Raw genomic sequence first — 22,945 nt, forward strand, 5'->3', positions numbered from 1 at the left:
AGTTCTTCTCATCACATTCCTTATTTGCTTTCTCAAAGTCCTAACCAGAACTTGTTAAAAAAGGAACACACTTTTTGTGTCCCAAGTTCTTCCATTTCTACCTCAGTATGCCAAGTTAATGGAGAAGGTTTCTAGATCTTTCTCAGCAACATCCTTAACCACACAAGATACAGCTGAATGGGAAATGTTCAAGGTACTTGGTCACTTGATCCAACTGACTCTCCATCCATATACTCTCTTCGGAAGACCATGCAACTGACTGGCCAACTCATTATTATTATTTTTTTGTCCTGGAAAGTAAACCTAGGATGCTCTACTACTGAGCTACATCCCCAGGCCTTTTTACTTTTTATTTTGAGACAGGGTCTTGCTAAGTTTCTGAGGGTCTTACTAAATTGCTGGGGCTGGCCTTGAACTTGCAATCCTCCTGCCTCTGCTTTGTGAGTTGCTGGGATTACAGACATGAGCCACTTCACCTGGTTGACTGGGCATCATGAGTCTATGTGCAATGAAATGCAAATCATTCAGTAACATGACTCTTCTTTCAGGAGCCAGGCTTTTTCTCACACCTGCTTATACATGCAGATTCTCCCTGAGAGTTTTCCACTTAGCATTAAGAAAAGAATAGTCTAGGGTAAACATAGGGGCTTTATGATAAGACCTCAATAATGCTGAGATAAAGGAGTAAATGGAAGAGTTGCAGATGAGGATCATGATGGGCATGACTAAGTACTGAGACTAACACTTAATAGCTCATTTACCTAAAGCATACCTACACCTCAACTTACTGACTTCTGTAACAGGCTGACCTCCCAATCTCTCAAGGTGTTTATGCTGACAACATAAAATAATAAGTAATAATTGCATACATAGTAACAACTCAATAAATGTTAATTCCTCTTCCTTTCCCTCTCTGAAAATTAATGACTTTAAACAAGAATCTTTTAAAAGTTTGCACTACATAGTTAAAGGAAGGAATTAGAACCAAAATATTATTTTGTGTGATATTTTGTGCCCAATAATGAAACACTTCATTTGTAGTATATTTTAGTACAATAGAATAAATTGGCCATCACCAAAATAAAACTTCAAATGACCCAATTTAATTATTTGGAAAGTATATTTTGACATGGATTTTATAGATTGTCATAAGTAAAAAGCAGAGATATTAGAGGCCTTCACACTTTGGGAAACAAGCAGAATCTCAGACCCAATCCACTTACTTGGACATGAACGTGCCACATCTGATTCTTGCATCACTTCCTTCAGGGAACAGCAGTTCTGGACTGTACAATACATCAACCAACACTGAGAATTCAGCCTGCGTCATTGGGCTGAACTGTTGTTCTAAGGAGGCCACAACATCCTAAGACACAAAGCACAAGAGAACCCATCGGAAGACTAAGTCAGACTTCATCTTTCAAAGACATAGCAAGCCTAAGAATTCTAACCAGGAATGTCAGAGCAGATGAACCCTATCTCCCTATGGCACCAAATGTCTGTGCTATCAGTCTAGTCTGGTTTTATGTATAAGTACTGCCTGGGCCTCTGGATTTTTTTCTTTGTTTGTTTTTGTTTTGTTTTTGTTTTCACTTATAAGACAAAGAAAGGGTGGGTAACCATAAGATTTTAAATAATATACACACAAGAATAAAACTCACTAAAGCCATTGTACTGGCCATTAAGTGTCTAGGACTGTAAAGGAATCATGAAAAATTGGAATAAATTGGAGGCCTATTTGGGGTACAGCTAAAAAAAAAGATGTGTCATTGGTCATCTAGAACTAACCATTTCTTCCAATGGAAAAATCCACTGATATATTATTTGAAGCATAATAGTACAAGGGTTCAATGACATTCAATAGTATTTCAAATTATATTTATCAATACACCCTAATGATCACCTACCCCATGGCCTATTTCACCCCTTTCTTGCTACAAGAATCTGAATATTGTTTCTGAATCTGGCAGCAACATTCTTAAGGAGCTGAACCCCTCAGCTCTGGGTCAAAGTTGATTAGATTAAGCTAGTCCACCTCCGGCTCTAGCAGCTGACCTTAGCCTGATTATATGACCCAGTCCCAGCCAATGAGATGTCAGGTGAAGTCTGCAGATGTGCTGGGAGCTGGAAGAATCTTTTGAAACCATCTCCTGTTCTCCAGGGAGCTTAAAGGTGTGAATCCAAGGGAGCCAGCCCTCATGTGGCCTTGGGAGATCAGCTTTAAACCAAAAGCCAGCAGACATGGCCTATCCACTGCTGAATTAGCCCTCTCAGGGAAAGCCACACAGGCTTCCTGCTGCGTGAAATGACAGTCATTAGTGTTTAAGCCATTTTATTTGAACACTGTGATATTTAAGCTGGAAACATCCTAACTGATGTGTTTCTAAATAAACTATAAGCGGTTATAATTTCCTGAACATTCTTTAATGGTTAAAGCATCTCCTTTTTATTTTTAAACTACATTAGGAAACAACAACAAAAAAATCTTCTCACATAAGCAACAATTTATCCACCCACAGCTATGGCATATTTTGTTAAGCAGAAAACTGCTTCTTGTTACTCTCAGCTACAAAAACTCAGATGGGGCCACCACCCTCTGGATTTCTTATGGCCAGATTTCAGGAGCTGACTTATCTTTAAGTCTTTCTTAACCTTTCAGCAAAAGTGATTATTTCTACTTACTATTCTAAATCAGCTTTCTGAGAAATTCTTGACATCAGTTAAAGGTGACTAGCAGGAAGTCCACACATCAAGGGGAAAACAAGAGATTATATAAAGGTGAGAAGAGGGCATGCCTACTATATGTGATCATATTTAGTGAAGTGTACCTGAAATACACCTAGGGATTTTTTTTTCTCCTCTCTCTGTTTCATTTACTGAATGAATGGTGCTCAGGCTATTAGGATGTAAATTCTATCTTTACTTCTGATTTTGATCTTGGACCAACTATGTAATCTGAGTCACTCTCCCCACATGAAAACTTGGGAGAATGATACTAGTGATCACATGGGCTTGCTGGGGGGATTAAAAGGAAGTGGCTAGAATATGCTGGCCACTGACTCATTTCACATGTTAGTAATCACTGTGACTGCACACCAGTGCTCCATGATCATCACCTGTGGTCATAATCTCTGGTTACTTACTCCACAGTCCTCATCTAACTGAGTCACTGCTAAAGTATCTCATGTACTGGTTCCTACTCTGAAATTTCTTCTCTCTTGGCCTCTGTGACACTGCAATTTATTTCCCACCTGTGTCCTGTCCTGACCTTTCCTTTGTTAATCCCTGGTAGCTCCTGGTCTTCTTCTATGACTACATTTTCTTCTGAGAGATCTCATCCAACTCTATGATTTTGATATCATGTATCAGTTGCAAGACCAATTTATATTTCCAGCATGAACATCATCCCACACCAATCCAGACTTGTACATCTACCTACCTCTCTTGACTCAACCACTGAAGTATCTAAATAGACATCTCAAACTTAAAATTCCCCCAATTCCTTCTTAAACCAAGCCGTCATCACCTTTTGCTTGAATTAATGTCAAACTACCTAACTAAACTCACTGTTTCCATGTCTGGATTCTATAAACACCACCCCAAATCCACAGAGATCTCTTTAAATATACACTAGTCATGTCTGTCCTCTGCTAAAAATCTCTTAACCTGCCATCACTCAGAACAAAATCCAAATGCTTTATCGTGTGTTTTAGTTTATTCAGGCTGCTATAACAAAATACCATAAACTGGATGCTTAAAAATGATAGAAATTATTTTTCATAATCTTGAGGTCTGGGAAATCTAAGATCAAGGCACCAGCAGATTTGGCATCCCATGAAGGCCCACCTTCTGCTTCACCAAGAGTGCTATCTTGCTGGGTTCTCACAGGGTAGAAGGGCCAAATGAGTTTCCTTGGCCTATTTTATGAGGGCACCAAATCTTATTTATACAGTTTTCACCCTGATAACCTAATCATCACCTCCAAATTCATATGTTGAGGTCCTCTCTCATAGTACCACAGAATGTGGCTTTATTTGGAGATAGGGCCTTTTAAAAGGTAATTAAGATAAAATGAATTTATATAAGCAGGACTTAATCCAAGGATACATGTTATAAGGATACATATGATTGGTATGATTGGTTATAAGGATACATATGATTGATGTCCTTATAACAAGAAGAAACTGGGGCACAGATGTGCACATGTGCAGAGGGAAAACCATGTGAGGACCTAGTGAGAAATTAGCCATTTATAATTTAAGGAGAGAAGTCTCAGAAGAAACCAAGCCTACTGAAACCTTGAACCTGAACCCTAGCCTATAGAACAGCGAGAAAATAAGTTTCTGTTGTTTGGAGCCACCCTACCTATGGTTTTTGTTTTTGTTTTTTGTTAGAGCATCCCTGGCAAACTAATACATTATGTCTTTCATTTAATATCCCAGAATGTCCAGACCAAAAGCATGAGTGAGACTCTACGCAAGTAATTTGTGAATAAAAGTGCTTGGATCATTCTGCCCAAAAGGTTATAAAATAATAGGGAGAAATTGAAGCAAGGTTATGGATATTTAATTTATTATATAAATCTATATGGTCAACTATTTTACCAATTTTAGTACTGGCATTATGGTTATTATTCTGATATTAAGAATCTCTACTCAGCTGGTGTGGTGGTGCATGCTGGTAATCCCAGCAGCTTGGGAGGCTGAAACAGGAGGATCGCAAGTTCAAAGCCAGCCCCAACAAAAGCAACTCAATGAGACTTTGTCTCTAAATAAAAATAATAAAATAGGGCTGGGGATATGGCTCAGTGGTAGAGTGCCTCTGAGTTCAATCCCCGGTACCAAAAAAAAAAAAAAAAAAAGAATCACTACTCACTACTACAATATTAGAACATATTAAATACTGTACAGTCACTAAAAAATAACTCACAACTTTTACCTGAAAGTTATGCATTTAAAAGGGTAGTGTGGTAGAGAGTTGTAAAATAAAACCTAGTCCCCAAAAAGAATAGAATATTTTCAACCATATCTTCTTTGTGAAATTCATCTTTAAAAAATTATAATTTATAAAATATTAATGTCATTTCATATTCTCATTGTACCTGTAACTTTTCAATAATATTTCTATAATCCCAAGCAGGCCCTCCAAGAGCTTCCTTAAAGCGTGGTCCAGAACGAGCTGAGAGTCTCCAACCCATGGCTGCTCTCTGCACCATATTTGAATGACTCTTCATGAAAAGAGTATTGACTTGGCTGTCCAAATCCACTGGAATGGCAATCCCACGATTTTTTGCTGTAAAAGAAAGATTTCAAATAGTTTCCTCTTAATTTGACTAAAGCCTCTTATAAACTATCCCCATACTTACATGAACATAAAACACATAAAAAAGAAAAATAGCAAATTCTTAAACTCTACTATTAAATCATTTTAAATAACTACAACAGCTTTTAACCTAAAAATATTTCAATTCTTCAGACCAATGAGTAAAGTGGGTCCATTAAACATTCAAGAACTTATTTGATTTCCCAGTGATTAATCTTTAAAACACACTTCATACAGTATCAACACAGGAAAACATTATATAAAAGCCATGGAGAGACTTTTTTCTTTCCAGATGCCAAAGGAAATAAGACAGCAGACAGAAAACACATGGTAAAATTCTGCCAATTCATTCATTAACTTAATTGGTATGTGTCTGTGTGTGTGTTTGTGCGCGCACACACATACATATGCACACAAAATTGCATGTGATACATCTGACAGTAGAAATAAAGAAAACCATTTAAAAAATCCATATTGGAAGATGACCCATAGTACATGTTTTTTCCCCCAAGATCCCCTGAAATTTGCATTTCGCAGACTTATATCACAATAACACTGGAAAATAAGAATGCTTGCCACAAGGAAAAGGAAATGTTGAGGCATTTCTGAAAGATAGAATGAGAATGGCATTGCTCCATCAGAGAAACAGGAACAGGAGCTGTCCTTCAAGAGCATTGAGTTAGAACAGATCTTCCTAGGGGCATAGTCAACTCATACAAGGTGTATCAGGAAGATAGTGTCATCTGGGCAACTCATCAAAGAATCACACTTGAAAAGCAAGGAAGGTAAGGCCTTCCATCCAGTGATTAACAGAAACAGAGAAGTTGGCAGCAGCAGTTTTTACCCAGAGGATACATTTGGAGAAATGGAGCAATGTTCTTTCAGGAAATTAGAGTACCTAACTAGAAAGAACACCTAACAAAGGTGCTAGGACTAGACCAAGGAGCAGAACAGAGATTGAAGTAACTCCAAAGATCATCAGATATGGGGGAGATAGGAGAAAAAGAGAAAAGGCAGGTCCAACAGAGAGAAAATACATTGAAGACTCCAACTCCCAGCAAAGCTCCCTTATTTTAACACTTGCTGGGATGTTCAGCCTATTTTTGGCTACACACACATACACACACACACACACACACACACACACACACACACAGCCCCTTCCACAGAACTCCAGGTCAGTTCCATCACTTATGCAAGGATTCTGAGAGAAACAGACCCTTCAAACTGCAATGAAAAACCATGCCAGCCAGCCATGCCAATCATTACAGACCTCCACAATTATGAACACACCACCATGGACCATAAGGAAACATCTTACTCCAGTCAGAATGGCAAGTATTAAGAATACAAGCAACAATAAATGTTGGCAAGGATGCGGGGGGAAAAGGTATAATCATACACTACTGGTGAGACTGCAAATTGGTGCAACCACTATGGAAAGCAGTATGGAGATTCCTCTCTGAGGAACTTGGAATGGAACTACCATTTGACCCAGTTATCCCACTCCTCGGTTTATACCCAAAGGACTTAAAATCATTATATTACAGTGATGCAGCCACATCAATGTTTATAGCAGTTCAACTCACAATAGCTAAACTATGAAACCAACTTAGGTGCCCTTCAACAGATGAATGGATAAATAAAATATGGTACATTTATACAATGAAATATTACTCAGCCTTAAAGAAGAACAAATTATGACATTTCCCAGTAAATGAATGGAACTGGGTAACATCATGCTAAGTGAAAAAAGCCAATCCTAAAAAACCATATGTGGATGCTAACCCACAATACAGGGGTGGTAGGAAAGAATAGAGGTACTTTGGATTATATACAGAGAAGGGAAGTGGGAGAAGATATATGGGGTAGAAATAATAGTAGAATTAATCAAATATTACAACCCTATGTGCATACATGATTGCATGCACAACTAGAAGAATAAGAAGTTACACTCCATTTATATGTAATGTGTCAAATGCATTCTACTCTCATGTGAAACTAATTAGAATAAACTTTAAAAAAGAATAACTAATTGACCACAGATAAAAGAGATGATTCAAGGAGAGAAAAAAATATTTACATAGTTCTAATAACTGTCCTCAGAAAAATCTGATCACATACTACTTCCAAAATATCAGAAAAATGACATCTTGGCAATTAGAATATGACTGCATAACTGGGCAAAGTGGAGCATGCCTATAATCCCAGCTCAGAAGTCTGAGGTGGGAGGGCTGCAAGTTCAAAGCTAGCCTGGAAAATTTGTGAGACCCTGTCTCAAAATAAAATAAAAAATGTCGGGGATATAGCTCAATGTTACAGCACTTGACTAGCATGCATGGGCCCTGAGTTCCTCAGCACCACTACCACCAATACCACGTGTGTGTGTGTGTGTGTGTGTGTGTGTGTGTTGTGTGTGTATTATTCACAAATAAAAACTTCAAAAACCAGATGGAAAAGAAAAGGATAGGAACAAAGTTGGTAATCTTGAAAAGGAAGTCAAGGAATCTTGTGAAACATAAAGCATAAAAGATTAAAAGGGAAAATAAAACAAGGGATAATGAAATTGGGAGTGTAACTCCAGGAAGTTATATACCTAACAGGTGTAAGTTCCAGAAAGAAAAAAGCAGACACAATGGAAGGGAAGAAATGATTTAACAAAATAGGAGGCAATATCCATGGGCTGAAGACAGATGCAAATCTCCAAACTAAAAGGGCCCACTGTGTGGATTACTAAGTACACTGATCATGTTTTGGTAACATTTTAGAATATGGTTATAGTTTGAACTGTGTCCCTCAAAAGCATACCTGAAAGTTCTGATCATCAATACCTGTGAACGTGTCCCTATTTGGAAATAGGGTCTTTGTGGATATAATCAAGTTGAATTGAGGTCATACTGAATTAGGATCTGCCCTAATCCAATTTGGCTCGTGTCCTCATAAGAAGGGGAGAAGAGATAGAGAGACACGCAGAGGAAAGCACGCCATGTGAAGATGGAGGCAGAGATTGGGTTTACGCAGCTGCCAGCCAACAACTGTCAGCAAACACAGGAAGCAGAGAGATCCTTCCCTGGAGCCTGGGGAGAGCCTGGTGCTGCCCACACCCTGACTTCAGATAGGGAGACAGTGAGTTTCTGTTGTTTTAAGACTTTCAGTGTATAATTTATTATGGCCAGCCATAGAAAGTAGTACAAAAGTCAAGAATAAAGAGAAAAATCTCAAGAACTTCCAGAGGAAAAACAGAGAATTCCTAAAAAGAATCAGATTGGCACCAGATTTCCCATTAATATCACTGAATGCTACAACAGTCTTTAAAGATTAAATGAGTTTTGAAAATAAGAATTTATATCTATCTAAACTAAAAATTAAATGTGAATCCACCATAAAATGTTCCAGAATAGGTAAAGGCTCAGAAATTCTTCACTGAACCTAAGAAAAAATTACATAAAAAATGAGAAGGGAATCCAAGAAAATGTCAACATGAACATAAGAAACTATGGCAACTGGTTACGAATTTGAAGAAGACAGTTAGGCTAGAAACAAATTTTAAAAGATTCATTAGATAGATTTTAATGGTTAAGAAATTGTCTTCCAATTGAAAAGTTTTTAATATTTTAGCACTACATTTTTATTTCAAATGGTTATACACTAAAAATATTTACACATCATAATTTGTATGTTCTAATCATTTATTTGTAATGTTTATCAGCCTATATGATTTATTTGTATTTCAAAATAGAATAAAAGCATCACAAATCATAACAATAGAAAATCAATAATATGTCAAGCAATAATTAGAATATAGAGTAGAAGAAAAGAGATAATGAAGGATGTATGTTAATCTCCTCATTTCTCACAGTGTGAAACTTATAGACATTATTTGAGCTGTTTAATCAAGAAACAGAGACATAAAGATCATATTTAAAGTCATAATGATAGTCACCAGAACACTTATTTTAAATTAATGAAAATAGGCAGAAGGAACTAAAAAGAAACTGGATAGAGACAGATACATACATAGATAGATACAGAAACAGACAATCTGGCTTGCTTCATACAATGAAAGGAAAGGAACAATAGTAGACGAGACTGGTGAAAACTCTCCAAAGCTGGAAGATACTCAAAAACCCCTTTGGAAATAGACAATTTTTACTATCAACACACACACACACACACACACACAAAAAAAAAAAACAAAAAAAAAAATTACCAGTTTAGGTAAGAACTCAGGCTGAAGTCTTCAGAATACTAATAACTCTAAGCGAATCTTAAATAGCCCACTGCATCCTGGCCCAGACTGTGCCAGCATTCACTGGAATGCTATTCCTGCTCAGTTTCCCTTTCCCAAATACACAGTATCTCTGTTCATGTCTTTCACACAAAGCAGTGCAACTGCACTTCTGTCCCAGCTAAAAGACAGACGACCTCCACAGCACCAAGTGGCACATAGTTTTATAAATGCTTGATCCTGCACAATGATCCCACCCTGGCAAGACTTTCTTCCTCTTCTGGTTGCTTCACACATAGGCTGTATTTGCTCTGAACAGTCAAAAAAGTCAAAGAGAATGGCTGGGTATGTAGCTCAGTGGCAAAGTGCTTTTCTAGCATGTGTGAGGCCCTGGGTTCAACCCCCAATACCACACACACACACACACACACACACACACAAATTCAAGACAACGCTGCCTCTACATTATTTCTAAGCAACAAAAATTATAAACCTTAGTTTTGATCAAAACATGTTATAACCAAATTTCACTAACATTTAAACAAAAGAAGAGGGTATGGATTTATCTCCCCTTTATAAAGGAGTTGCTTACATTGCTCATTGATGGAATGAACCATCAAGTAAATATGGTTGCTATGAATGTGATTTATACAAAGAAGTGCTCAATTAATATTTTTCCAATGATACTAGCAGAAATGTAGTCCAATGGCCATGCCTCTGTTATGAACAATGTGGGTTTTTTAGTAGTGAGTTCAGAAAAATCTCATTCACCCCCAAAATCTTCTGTAAATTGCTGCTACTAAATATTCCTCTCTGGCTAGCAGCAGGGACTAGCCAGGTTGAGGAGACACCACTATTCCAAACTTAGTTGAAAGGTTTCCCCCAACTACACAACTTTAACTAATATTATTCAGTTTTCCTATCTTGACATAAACTCCACAATATAAACTAACCAGATAAAATATACTACTTTCTCATGCTTAAAGAAAACACTAACAAGTCACTAAATCAAAATTCCTAGGCAATAAAAGAAAATCTACGATGCAATTAATGAAAAGAGTAGTGGACTTAACATAAGTCAGATGTTTAGATGGTGATAACATGTTTTTAAGCAATGGTGAAAGCACAACTATTTCTAAAGACAGTCTGAAATAGATCTGCTCCACTGTCAAAATAATATAAGTATTAATCTGAAATCAAAACTGACAATAGTCATTTAGCTTTCTATATATTGCTTAAGATTAAAGCAAAAAATTAAGCAGAAAAGAAAATTATAATTAGCAAAAAATAAAGAATTGGTTCACTATCTCACAGAAATATTAAAATTAACTAGAGCACTATTTTTCAAACAGAACAAAAACATGATCCAAACTGAGACTACTTTCATTAAGTTAGAAAAATTCTGGGATATATAGTACGCAGAAATGTGAGCTAGGACATATTCTTGGAATTAGCAGTAAGAAAGAGCTAATGAATTTATTATAGCCAGCCATTCTTCAGGTCTACAGTCTTAGCTCCAACTGTGTGCTTTAATAGAAAGGGTCATGTTAAAGTTTAAAATGTATAAAAAAAGAATTACTTCTATTTCTCTTCTAAGTTAGAGCATACTTGAGATACCACTTTGTTAAGGGCAAACTGTCAGAGAGCAAGTATATGGAGCCCTTAAAAACCATTGGGAAAGAAGATGGACTATTATCAATGCATTTATCTTTCCTAGAGCCCTGCCTAGATATAGCTAGTTGTCTCAAATGAGCTATCTTTATTCATAGTTATTTTTATTAGTAGGCTAACCTTCTAATTAGGCTTATAAGTCCTGAAAATTCTCCGGATGTGACAAGTTTTCTCAGTAATTTTAAGATGTAATCAAAATCCTTTTCTAATTATTATTCATTAAATATTGCATATTACGTGAATTTTTAAAATTAGGTAGAATTACTGATGGTATCTGCCAGACCAATGCAATGATAGATGTTAAGGGAAAAATGCTCAGATAGATAAACTGACAGGTAGGGGGAAGGCAACAGAAAGTGTAAGCATTAATTAGAAAACCAGGTTGGCTGTCAGGCACCACTGAACAGGCCCATAAGAATGACAACAGAGGTGTGCAAGGAACATGCAATGTTCCTTTCTGTATCATGTCAAAGTGTCCAGGATAAATAATACTGAAGTACTGTGTTTTTAAACAGACAGAACATAAAAGATATTAAATGTGTAGGATGGATCTTCAATTAATTTGCAAACACAACAAAGTATATAGTTTTTATGGTTTACTCAAGAACTAATAGTGGAACATCTGACTAGTTATCTGAATTTATTAAAGTTGTTCCACACCACATACCTTCCAACTAGATGTATTCCCGCTAGCTCAAAATTTCAACCAGATAAATACAGATAAACAAAACCATAAAAATTTTTTATGAAAAATTAAAAAAAAAACAGATTGATCAAGCCTCCTCTGAAGATGAAAGAAAACCTTTTAAAAAACCTAAGAGAAAAGAGAATTCTGCGTGCCAAAAACAAAACAATTCAAATGACAAATTAAGAAACAGTTGGTGGGGCACAGTGGTGCACACCTGTAATCCCAGATACTCAGGAGACTGAGGCAGGAGGATCAGAAGTTTGAGATCAGCCTAAGCAACTTAGTGAGACCTGTTTCAAAATAAAAAATAAAAAGGGCTGGGTATGTGGCTCAGTGGTTAAGTGGCCCTGGCATCAATCTCCAGTACAAAACAAAAAGAAAAATAAAAAAAAATTTTCTCATAGTCACAGAGTTCATTTCTCTAATATAAAAATGGTTACATAAATTATGAAGAAAAAAGCACTAGAAAAATAATCAAAGCACAAGAAGTGACAGGTCACAGGAAAGGAAATACTAGTGATTCACTCCTGTGGAAGGGTTATCTTTCTTACTCATAAAAGAGAAACACACATTAAAATTATAAGCATATTTTCACTAAGATTGACAAAAATCTAACCTGCTGTATTATCGAGGATAAAGATACCCCCCTATGTTGCTGGGAGTGTTAACTGAACAATCTCCAAAGAGGGTAATATCTATCAAAATTAAAATAGTCCAGAAATTCTACTCCTAGGTATTTACCCTATTCTCTTTCATGTGCAAAGTGATTGAAAACAATATAAATATTCAACAATGAAGTAAAATCAATTATAATATAATCACATAATAGGATATTATGCAGTCAACAACAAGAGTGGGATATTCGATGCCAGATTCTGAAGAAAGTTTCTGAAGAGCAACATGGCGGCGGGCACGGAGAGATCAAGTCTCTGACCTCTTCAGCTGTGCGGGCATAGGGAGTCATAAACAATCTAAATTCTGTTTGCTCAGGATCACTAGGCAATGCTGTGCTGACGTGGATCTGGGGCAAACAGTCTGGGCCTCTCAGAACACACACTGAGCCCAGATCAGCTGAATTCAAGCTCCCGTTTGCCTGCTTCCCACAGACAAACAACTGTGACTCAGCACTAATCCATCCGGCTGAAACAACTGGTCAGCCCTTCTGATCCTACGGAGGTAAATGCCAACTGAGCCCTCATAGGTAGTGGCCACAGGTTTGAAACGGGGCTTGGGAGAGACAGTAAGGACCCACCCGTTGCATTGGTCACCCGGCAAAGGGAAACGAACTGTCGCCATTTGCAAGAGATACCACCATGGCAGAGAACTGACATCACCAGACTGCGGCGGAGGAGATAACTTCATTGAAACCTGCGGATACAGGTGTGTAATTCCCTAGCCTTCCCTCTCCACACATCGGGGAAACCTTAAGGGCCCCTCCCAGCTCTCCCGTGAGCGCGATAGCCAGACCGAGGGAATCAGATGTGGTGCAGGACCAAAAGTTGGTTCTTTGAAAAAATAAATAAGATCGACAGACCTTTAGCCATGCTAACGAAGAGAAGAAGAGAGAGAACTCAAATTACTAACATACGGGATGAAAAAGGCAATATCACAACAGATGCTACAGAAATACAGAAGACAATTAGAAATTATTTTGAAAACCTATATTCCAATAAAATAGAAGATAGTGAAGACATCGATAAATTTCTTAAGTCATATGATTTGCCCAGACTGAGTCAGGAGGATACACACAATTTGAACAGACCAATATCAATGGATGAAATTGAAGAAGCAATCAAAAGACTACCAACCAAGAAAAGCCCAGGACCGGATGGGTATACAGCGGAGTTTTACAAAACCTTTAAAGAAGAATTAATACCAATACTTTTCAAGTTATTTCAGGAAATAGAAAAAGAGGGAGCTCTGCCAAATTCATTGTATGAGGCCAACATCACCCTGATTCCGAAACCAGACAAAGACACCTCAAAGAAAGAAAACTACAGACCAATATCTCCAATGAACCTAGATGCAAAAATCCTCAATAAAATTCTGGCAAATCGGATTCAAAAACACATCAAAAAAATTGTGCACCATGATCAAGTAGGATTCATCCCTGGGGTGCAAGGATGGTTCAATATACGGAAATCAATAAATGTTATTCACCACATCAATAGACTTAAAGATAAGAACCACATGATCATCTCGATAGATGCGGAAAAAGCATTCGACAAAGTACAGCATCCCTTTTTGTTTAAAACTCTCGAAAAAATAGGGATAACAGGAACATACCTCAACATTGTAAAAGCAATCTACGCTCAGCCCCAGGCTAGCATCATTCTGAATGGACAAAAGTTGAAGGCATTCCCTCTAAAATCTGGAACAAGACAGGGATGCCCTCTCTCATCACTTCTATTTAATTTAGTCCTTGAAATACTAGCCAGAGCAATTAGACAGACGAAAGAAATTAAAGGCATAAAAATAGGAAAAGAAGAACTTAAATTATCACTATTTGCAGATGACATGATTCTATGCCTAGAAGACCCAAAAGGGTCTACAAAGAAACTACTAGAACTAATAAATGAATTCAGCAAAGTGGCAGGATATAAAATCAACACGCATAAATCAAAGGCATTTCTGTATATGAGCAACAAAACTTCTGAAACGGAAATGAGGAAAAACACTCCATTCACAATATCCTCAAAAAAAATAAAATACTTGGGAATCAACCTAACAAAAGAGATGAAAGATTTATACAATGAAAACTACAGAACCCTAAAGAGAGAAGTAGAAGAAGATCTTAGAAGATGGAAAAATATACCCTGTTCATGGATAGGCAGAACTAACATCATCAAAATGGCGATATTACCAAAAGTTCTCTATAGGTTTAATGCAATGCCAATCAAAATCCCAATGGCATTTCTTGTAGAAATGGGACTTTCTTAAACTGAAAAGTTTTTTCTCAGCAAGAGAAACAATAAGAGATGTAAATAGGGAGCCTACATCCTGGGAACAAATTTTTACTCCTCACACTTCAGATAGAGCCCTAATATCCAGAGTATACAAAGAACTTAAAAAATTAAACAATAAGATAACATATAACTCAATCAACAAATGGGCCAAGGACCTGAACAGACACTTCTCAGAGGAGGATATACAATCAATCAACAAGTACATGAAAAAATGCTCACCATCTCTAGCAGTCAGAGAAATGCAAATCAAAACCACCCTAAGATACCATCTCACTCCAATAAGATTGGCAGCCACTATGAAATCAAACAACAACAAGTGCTGGCGAGGATGTGGAGAAAAGGGTACACTTGTACATTGCTGGTGGGACTGCAAATTGGTGCGGCCAATTTGGAAAGCAGTTTGGAGACTCCTGGGAAAGCTGGGAATGGAACCACCATTTGACCCTGCTATTGCCCTTCTCGGACTATTCCCTGAAGACCTTAAAAGAGCATGCTACAGGGACACTGCCACATCGATGTTCATAGCAGCACAATTCACAATAGCTAGACTGTGGAACCAACCCAGATGCCCTTCAATAGATGAATGGATAAAATAAATGTGGCATTTATACACCATGGAATATTACGCAGCACTAAAAAATGACAAAATCATGGAATTTGCAGGGAAATGGATGGCACTAGAGCAGATTATGCTTAGTGAAGCTAGCCAATCCCTAAAAAACAAATACCAAATGTCTTCTTTGATATAATGAGAGCAACTATGAACAGAGTAGGGAGGAAGAGCAGGAAGAAAAGATTAACTTTAAACAGAGACATGAGATGGGAGGGAAAGGGAGAGAAAAGGGAAATTGCATGGAAATGAAGGGAGACCCTCATTGCTATACAAAATTACATATAAGAGGTTGTGAGGGGAATGGGAAAATAAACAAGGAGAGAAATGAATTACAGTAGATGGGGTAGAGAGAGAAGATGTGAGGGAAGGGGAGGGGGGATAGTAGGGGATAGGAAAGGTAGCAGAATACAACAATTACTAACAGGGCATTATGTAAAATTGTGGATGTGTAACCGACGGGATTCTGCAATCTGCATTTGGGGTAAAATTGGGAGTTCATAACCCACTTGAATCTAATGTATGAAATATGATATGTCAAGAGCTTTGTAATGTTGTGAACAACCAATAAAAAAAAGAGTGGGATATCAATCATTTATTTGTATCCTTTATTTTATTCATGCCATAAATATTCATAGACTGCCTACTGTACTCTGGGCACTCTGTCAGGCTCTAGAACTTTATAACAGCTAATGCACTTAATTTTCTTCTGTGATTTCTTTACATGTTGTAAAGAACATTAAAGATATTAAATACACATTTCCTGTTTGGCATTTCCACAATGCACTGGAACTTTGCCTAGAGCAGGAAATAGGGAGCAACAGAGTGTGTTTCCTCCAACTAAAAGAATGCCTTTCAGATAATAAAGAACCATTATAAACCAGCCGAATTAATAAAAAGTGAAAACTTATTAAAAAATAAGTGAAGATATTATAATCTCTTCAGATTTAATCTTTTAAAAATAATAATGGTGTTTATAAAAAACAGAAACATAGGAGTGTTTTATGTCAAACTCTTCATCAACTCTAAGACCCCAGTACACTGAAATGAATAGGCTTACTTATTAGAGACTGAATTTCTCAAAGGGTTAATATTTTTTGCAAGTTTAAATTGCAGGGGGAATATTGGCTTGAAGATTTATGTTCATTATTTAAACCATTTGTAAAATATATATTATAGAATTTCCATTTGGAAAATAGATTGTGTTGCCAACAAAAAAATCCAACATTAATCTCCCAAATCATTTGAAGATTATGAAGCACATGGAACAAAATTCTTTCTTAAATAAAATAATATGTCAGTGATTTTTGGATACTTTTTCTCAAAGCACTTCTACCATGTGCTGCTGTTTCATCTGAATAAGTAAACTGAGGAATAGCAACTGACCAAGCACATTTAAAAATTCACATGGGCTTAATATTTGTCAAATCTCAGTGAACACCATGTGTGCATGTATTGCCAAGGTCTCCATCCCTACTTGCTCCCATCACTGGCCTTAATCTATAGGATTGAGGGTAGAAAATGATAAAGATGTCCCTACCTTAACAATGTGTTCAGGACCTGCATGAAATGACTATCCGGGTGTTTGTATTTATTATAATTTAAGAACTTGTTTCTCCTTGCTAGTTTCAAATTCTATATAACTCAGAAGAAAGTCTAACAATGGAGGTAATTATCAATAAAAATTTCTACAGCTACACATCATTCACAAACGTCTTTAAAAGTTTGGAAAATTTTATGAGAAAAACCTACATGCTTTTGGCTACATGGTAAATACATGCTTTTGCCTACAATTTTAAAACCATATTATGTTTTTTGAAAAATGCTATGTATTTGTTTCAAGTATAGCTTAATTTACCATCTTGGTCTATATCTTATAACTTACAAGTATAAAACAGGTAACATGTTCATTTAAATTGGTTTGTGATAGAGCATCACAAATGCCTAGTAGCATGTCAGTCCAAAAGGGGTTCAGATCCCAGCTCTCTCCTTTCCCACCTGTATGATCTTAAGCAAGTAGTCTAACTTTGCTCACCTCATTTCCTCATTTACAAAATTAGGCTAAGAATTATGTCCACATCACAGAGTTTACCAGACTGTCCAATGTTCATCAAGTGCTGGCCGCTCTCAACAAAGCAAGTGCTAAGTTTGTGATTGCTTTTGTTGATTTTTCACTACCTTTTGTATTTGATGTACAAATGAGGAAGTGCTTTTGATAATGATAGATGAGTTGAGCTAATATACTTAACAGCACTTTACAAATCATAGTGCTATATCAATATTCGCATTTGCAGAAATGTGCTTACCAATTTGTAAATGCACTGAAAATTTGCTTTATAGACACAAAGTACCCTCTTGACTTTGTCATGTTTTGAATACATACACGTTGTTCTCTTTAATACTATAAATTCATACATATTTCAATCGTGTTAAATTTCAGTGCCTAAATATATTTTTAAAGAGTTGCTGAAATGCAAAACTGACTATGTTCTGAGTTGTAAAAACTTTAGATAGGAGTTTTTATGAAGCAAAGTTTACAGGAGACCACTGTTTTGGACTGAACTCCTGCTGGGTCTTAGAAAACCAGTAATCAGAATGGAGTCATTCATGCTAGCTGCCACATAATCAAACTAAATTCCAAAATGGGCCATTTTCCCAAGAAATATGGGAGATCACAGCAACCAATCAAAAGGGGCCCTGTTTAACTTTAAGGAAAGTAACTTTGAAACAACCAATCTGTTTCTTGTTCCCTGTTTCTGCTTTCCTCAGCACTTTTCTATCTATAAAGCCTCCACCTTTACTCAGCTTGTTGGGAAAATGTATTCTATTATAGAATGAGATGTTGCTTAATTCTAGAATCACAAAAAAAAAAATCAATTGAATCTTTAAACTAAACTTGTCAGAATTTTACCTTTGACACCAGCAAACCAAATCATGATGGTTCTAGTTTATATCCTAGAACTTCCACAAAATAGGACTTATGGGGCAACTGATATGGCACAGACTGCATACTTAGAGAAACTTGGATTTCAAACCCAAGTCAGCTTCTTAATTGGGCAAGTTACTTAACTTTATGAGCCTAAATTCCATTACCTGTGAAATACCCAGCCCACAGATTATTGTCAATCAACAAATACTTATTATCCCCTTAGAACCAGAAACTCACAGGTCCCGGTGGTGAAAATAAAGCAAAGTCCCTGTTTTCATAGTCTATATTCTAATGGGTGAAGCAGACAGTAGAGAAGCAACAAACAAAAAATAGTCTTTCAAATAATGAAACATATTAGGAGGAAAATAATATCATATAATATGAAAAAGAGTGAGAAGAAACTGAGACATCGAATGTGGATTGTTCTGGGACACTTCACTGAGCACTTAGCTTCAGAGATGAGACCTGATTGACAAGAGGAAACAAGCAAGTTGCAAAGTAGGCAAGAGGACTCAAACAGCAGGAACAGCACATGCAAATGCCCTGAGGAAAGAAAAGCATGGTTAGAAAAGGCCATTGAATATCTACTGTTTCAATTATGGTAAAAATAAAAGAAAGAAAAGGCCAGTGTGCATGGAGCAGAGATCAGGGCAGGGGTTGGTGAAGAAAGGTAGGACTAGATGAAGTTCAGACGAGGGACTTTGATAAGCCCTGGTAAGGAACACAAATTTTCAAATGCAGCAAGAAGTTTTAGTAGGTGATTTATAGGATCTGATTTACATTTCAAGATCATTTAACTGTTATGCAGAGGGAATGGATTGCAATACGATGGGGGAAGAAGTGGGGAATTCAGTAAGGAGACTCCTCTGTACTCCATGTCTGATAATAGTGGTTCAGAACAAGGGTGCCTAACAGAGAAAGAAAAGAGATATATTTTGGAAGTGGAACCAGTAGAAACTGTTCTCATGCTTAATGGAGGTGAACAAAAGGGAAGAATCAGAGCACTAATTGCAAAACAGTTATTTTTTTAAAATAGGGCTGAAATCCACTTCTTGCAGCTGCCGCATATTGATTATGACGCTACCTGTAGGAACCTGTTGCAAGAATCAGGTGTTTGAGGATAATTATCATGTTCCCCCTCAGAGTCCTCTTCTTTGTCTAAATATCTCAAATGTTTTCAATCACTGGTCAAATGATTTTTAAATCCCTTTCCTACAATGAATGTCCACGTCTGATTGTATTTCATTTTCGTCCTACGTCCTTCCATGAACGGTATCCTCCAGCAACCAAAAAGCATGGGGTCTCCCTGTCACAAGGCAGAACTTGACTTTTACCCTCATCCTAGATCATAGCTTTCTATGAATGTCTGTTTGACAGCTGCTTCATAGTTTCTTGCTCCTTAAAATCTAATCAGGGAGAAAAGATTTGTACTTATGATGACATAAGCTGGAATAAAATGAAAAGCACAAAAAAAAAGGTGTAAATGATCAAATGAGGGAAAGTCCATTTAATGGATATGGGGGTCAGCAATGGCTTTTATGGAAGACTTCAAACCAAAAAAAAAAAAAATTGAGTCATGGAAAAGATGCTGAGAGGTGTCCATGGTGGGAATGGAAGAAAGAGAAAGTTGGAAGAAACTTACAATGGGAGAAAGCTGCAGCATGAGGAATGGACGGCACAGAGATTTCAGTTTGCTGTCACATAGGGCATTATGGAGACCAGTGCACAAGAAGAACATAAGGAAAAGGTAGGCTTATGACGCAGAGGCCACACAGGGTCCATCATGGAGTCAACTAAAGGACGCTGAAGGACGCTGCTGAAGTGGGGGACTCTGTTCAGGATGATTGAGGAAAGAAGGGGAAAACGATGGTTCAAAAAGAAAGTAATAGGGGCTAAACAAAGCCTCCATAGAACAAATGGAAGAGGAGGGATGAATGCAGAGGAAGAACAGAATTTCCAGAGCTCAGCAACTGTGCTGAAGGACAGGAACAACAGGGAAGAGGCAGAAAGCATGTCTCCTCACAAGATAAGACAGGTTTTCACATGAAACACCAGTCATCAAATCCATCTTGATTTATATATCATTATCTTTTATATTTCTTATCCTACCTGCTTTTATAGCATACAGAAAGGAACAAAGTATTTTTTTATGTTAAATCCTAAGATTGTGGTCAGAATAGAAAATGAATCTTATAACTTAGAAATAAACTATATATTTGGATTAATATAGTCTCAGTGACTATTTAAGCCCCCAAACCCTGCTATCCTGCTATACAAGAACTGATCTGACCACAGTACACCGCCACTAAGCCTGGAATCCAGGCAACAAGCACAGCATATTGCAGTAAAGTTCCTGTCTCTGTATTCCTAAGTGAACAGCATGCTCTCTATGCCCTATGTGAGCTGACCAGCATTCCTTGAATGTATCTGATAAACAGGTAGGGGAGAGGAGGAGAAGAGAAAGAGGAAGAGAGGAAAAGAAAGAAGGAAGATAAGAAAACAGGGAGATAAGGCCTTAAAATGGAAAAGAAAGAGGGCTAGGGTTGTATGCAGCTCAGTGGTACAGAGCTTGCCTTGCATGCATAAGGCCCTGGGTTCGATCCTCAGCACCACATAAAAATAAATAAATAAAAATAAAGATATTGTGTCCACCTACAACTAAAAAATATATATTTTTTAAGAAATGGAAAGAAATACTAGTTGCCGATAAGGTAACATATTCCTATGCAAAAATCAACACCATCGTATATTATCTTTTGAGTGGTTAATATGTGTCCTAACAGAGTTGGTCCAGATGAAAATCCCTTCTATTTTATTATAACTTGAAAAGTAATATATGATTAGGAACTCAGAAATTATGTAAAAGTGTGAACAAGAGAAACACATTTCCCTATCACTCCACCACTTAGAGGTAACCTGTGTTAATATTTTACTCATATGACCCTATAGACACTTTGTACATCTTTTTAATAATAAAAATTAGGTAGTTTTGTTGTCTTTTTTTTTATTTTTGATATAATACAATTGGGGCCTCCTCTTCCTTCTTTTCCCATCTTTTTCTGAACCACTCAGTTATAAAAATTTAGGAGGTACAGAGCAGGGAAAAAAAAAAAGTCTGAAGGAGATATGGTGGCCCAGAGCCCTGGAGCCCAAAAAGAAGCAGTAGAAGGTCTGCAAGGATGACGTCCACCCTGGGGGACGACCTGGCTCAGGGAGTTAAGGTGAAGAGGGTATGCATGTAAAGGCATGGGACAGGGCAGAGAACCAGAGGCCCAGTAAGGTGAAGAAGACAACTCACATAGCAAGCACATGGCCTGGACTGCTGGAGCCAAGATGGCAAGCAGGACACCTCCACAGGAGGGTGTTGGAGGCCAGGCCCAGGAGGACAGCTTCCCTGTGGGGTATCTGGGCCCATGTGGGCTCTGTGTGCAAAGGAGGGTTCCAAGTGTGGAACTACTGGCTTATTTCAAGAAAGCTGGCATCTTTATCAATTGAATTTTCCCATCTTTATCAATTGAATTTTCCAATCCAGAAATTGTATAGCTTTCCATTTATAAAAAAATTTATATCCCTCAATACGATATTTTAATTTTATTCTCTTGTATTTCTAAGTTTACCCTTAACTATTTAATATTTTCATTGCTATTGTGAATTCACAATATTGTGGCTATTGTGAACATGTTTTATATTGTGTGTTTTTGGTATACAGAAGACCCATTAAAGTATAATACGTATCTGTAATTAATTACCTTAGTGAATTGTATTACTAGTCTATTAGTTTTAGTAATTTTCAATGGATCTTCCTTGGTTAGAACTGCTTTTTAAATTATTCACGTTAAAATTGGTGCCATCCTTAAGTTTTGCTAATATAAAATTGCTTAGTTCAGATTGCAAATGGGAGAAAGACTTTAAAATGATCATTAATTAAATCATTTATCACATATCTACTGCATACATACAATAACCCTGGCCAAGTTACACAACCTAGATAATCCTGCTTCCTTAACTGTAAAATGTAAATAGTCAAAGAACCTACCTAAACTATCTATCTAAATGAGAGAATGCATGTAAGTTACTTAGCTTTGCACATGGCAAGTGCTCAGGAAATGTTACCAGTCGTAATGACAAAGACAAGGAAACCCTACAAACTGCCCTCCCCAACACCCACAAAACCACCAGAGAATGAGCAAGCCCCTCTTTGTTTTCCTTTTTTTCATTTCAGCCACATCTATAGTTCTCCTCCCTCCTGCCCTCCACCCTTCATTAACCAGCCTACACACACACACACACACACTCACACGTGTACACACACACACACACACACACACACACACTCACACAGGGATCTGTAAGAAACTCTTCTTCTAATGTTATGAACCCCTTGCCTCCCACTTCATTTGTAATTTCTGAATCTTTCAACATCTAGTAGGCTCTCAAGAAATACTTATGGATTCCAAACAAAATTAGAACACTGAAAAACACTCAGAACATCCTACTGCTGTATCAAAGTCTCAGTAAGTCAGTTTATTAA

The 22,945-nt window shown here is 37.1% G+C and overlaps 1 protein-coding gene across 4 annotated transcripts in view; it reads right to left on the reverse strand.

Annotated features, from left to right (window-relative positions):
* ITPR2 (inositol 1,4,5-trisphosphate receptor type 2) overlaps positions 1 to 22,945 on the reverse strand; it is a 502,163-nt gene that overhangs the window by 226,164 nt on the left and 253,054 nt on the right. For all 4 annotated transcript variants that reach the window (XM_081311949.1, XM_081311950.1, XM_081311951.1 and 1 more), the window contains 2 exons: positions 5,102 to 5,292; positions 1,224 to 1,366 (listed from right to left, as the gene is read on the reverse strand). In XM_081311949.1, coding sequence (XP_081168075.1) covers positions 1,224 to 1,366; positions 5,102 to 5,292 — 334 coding nt within the window. The remainder of the gene's footprint in view (positions 1 to 1,223; positions 1,367 to 5,101; positions 5,293 to 22,945) is intronic.

Source organism: Spermophilus citellus, assembly GCF_964194105.1.
Source record: "Spermophilus citellus genome assembly, chromosome: 10".
Classification (NCBI taxonomy): Eukaryota; Metazoa; Chordata; class Mammalia; order Rodentia; family Sciuridae; genus Spermophilus; species Spermophilus citellus.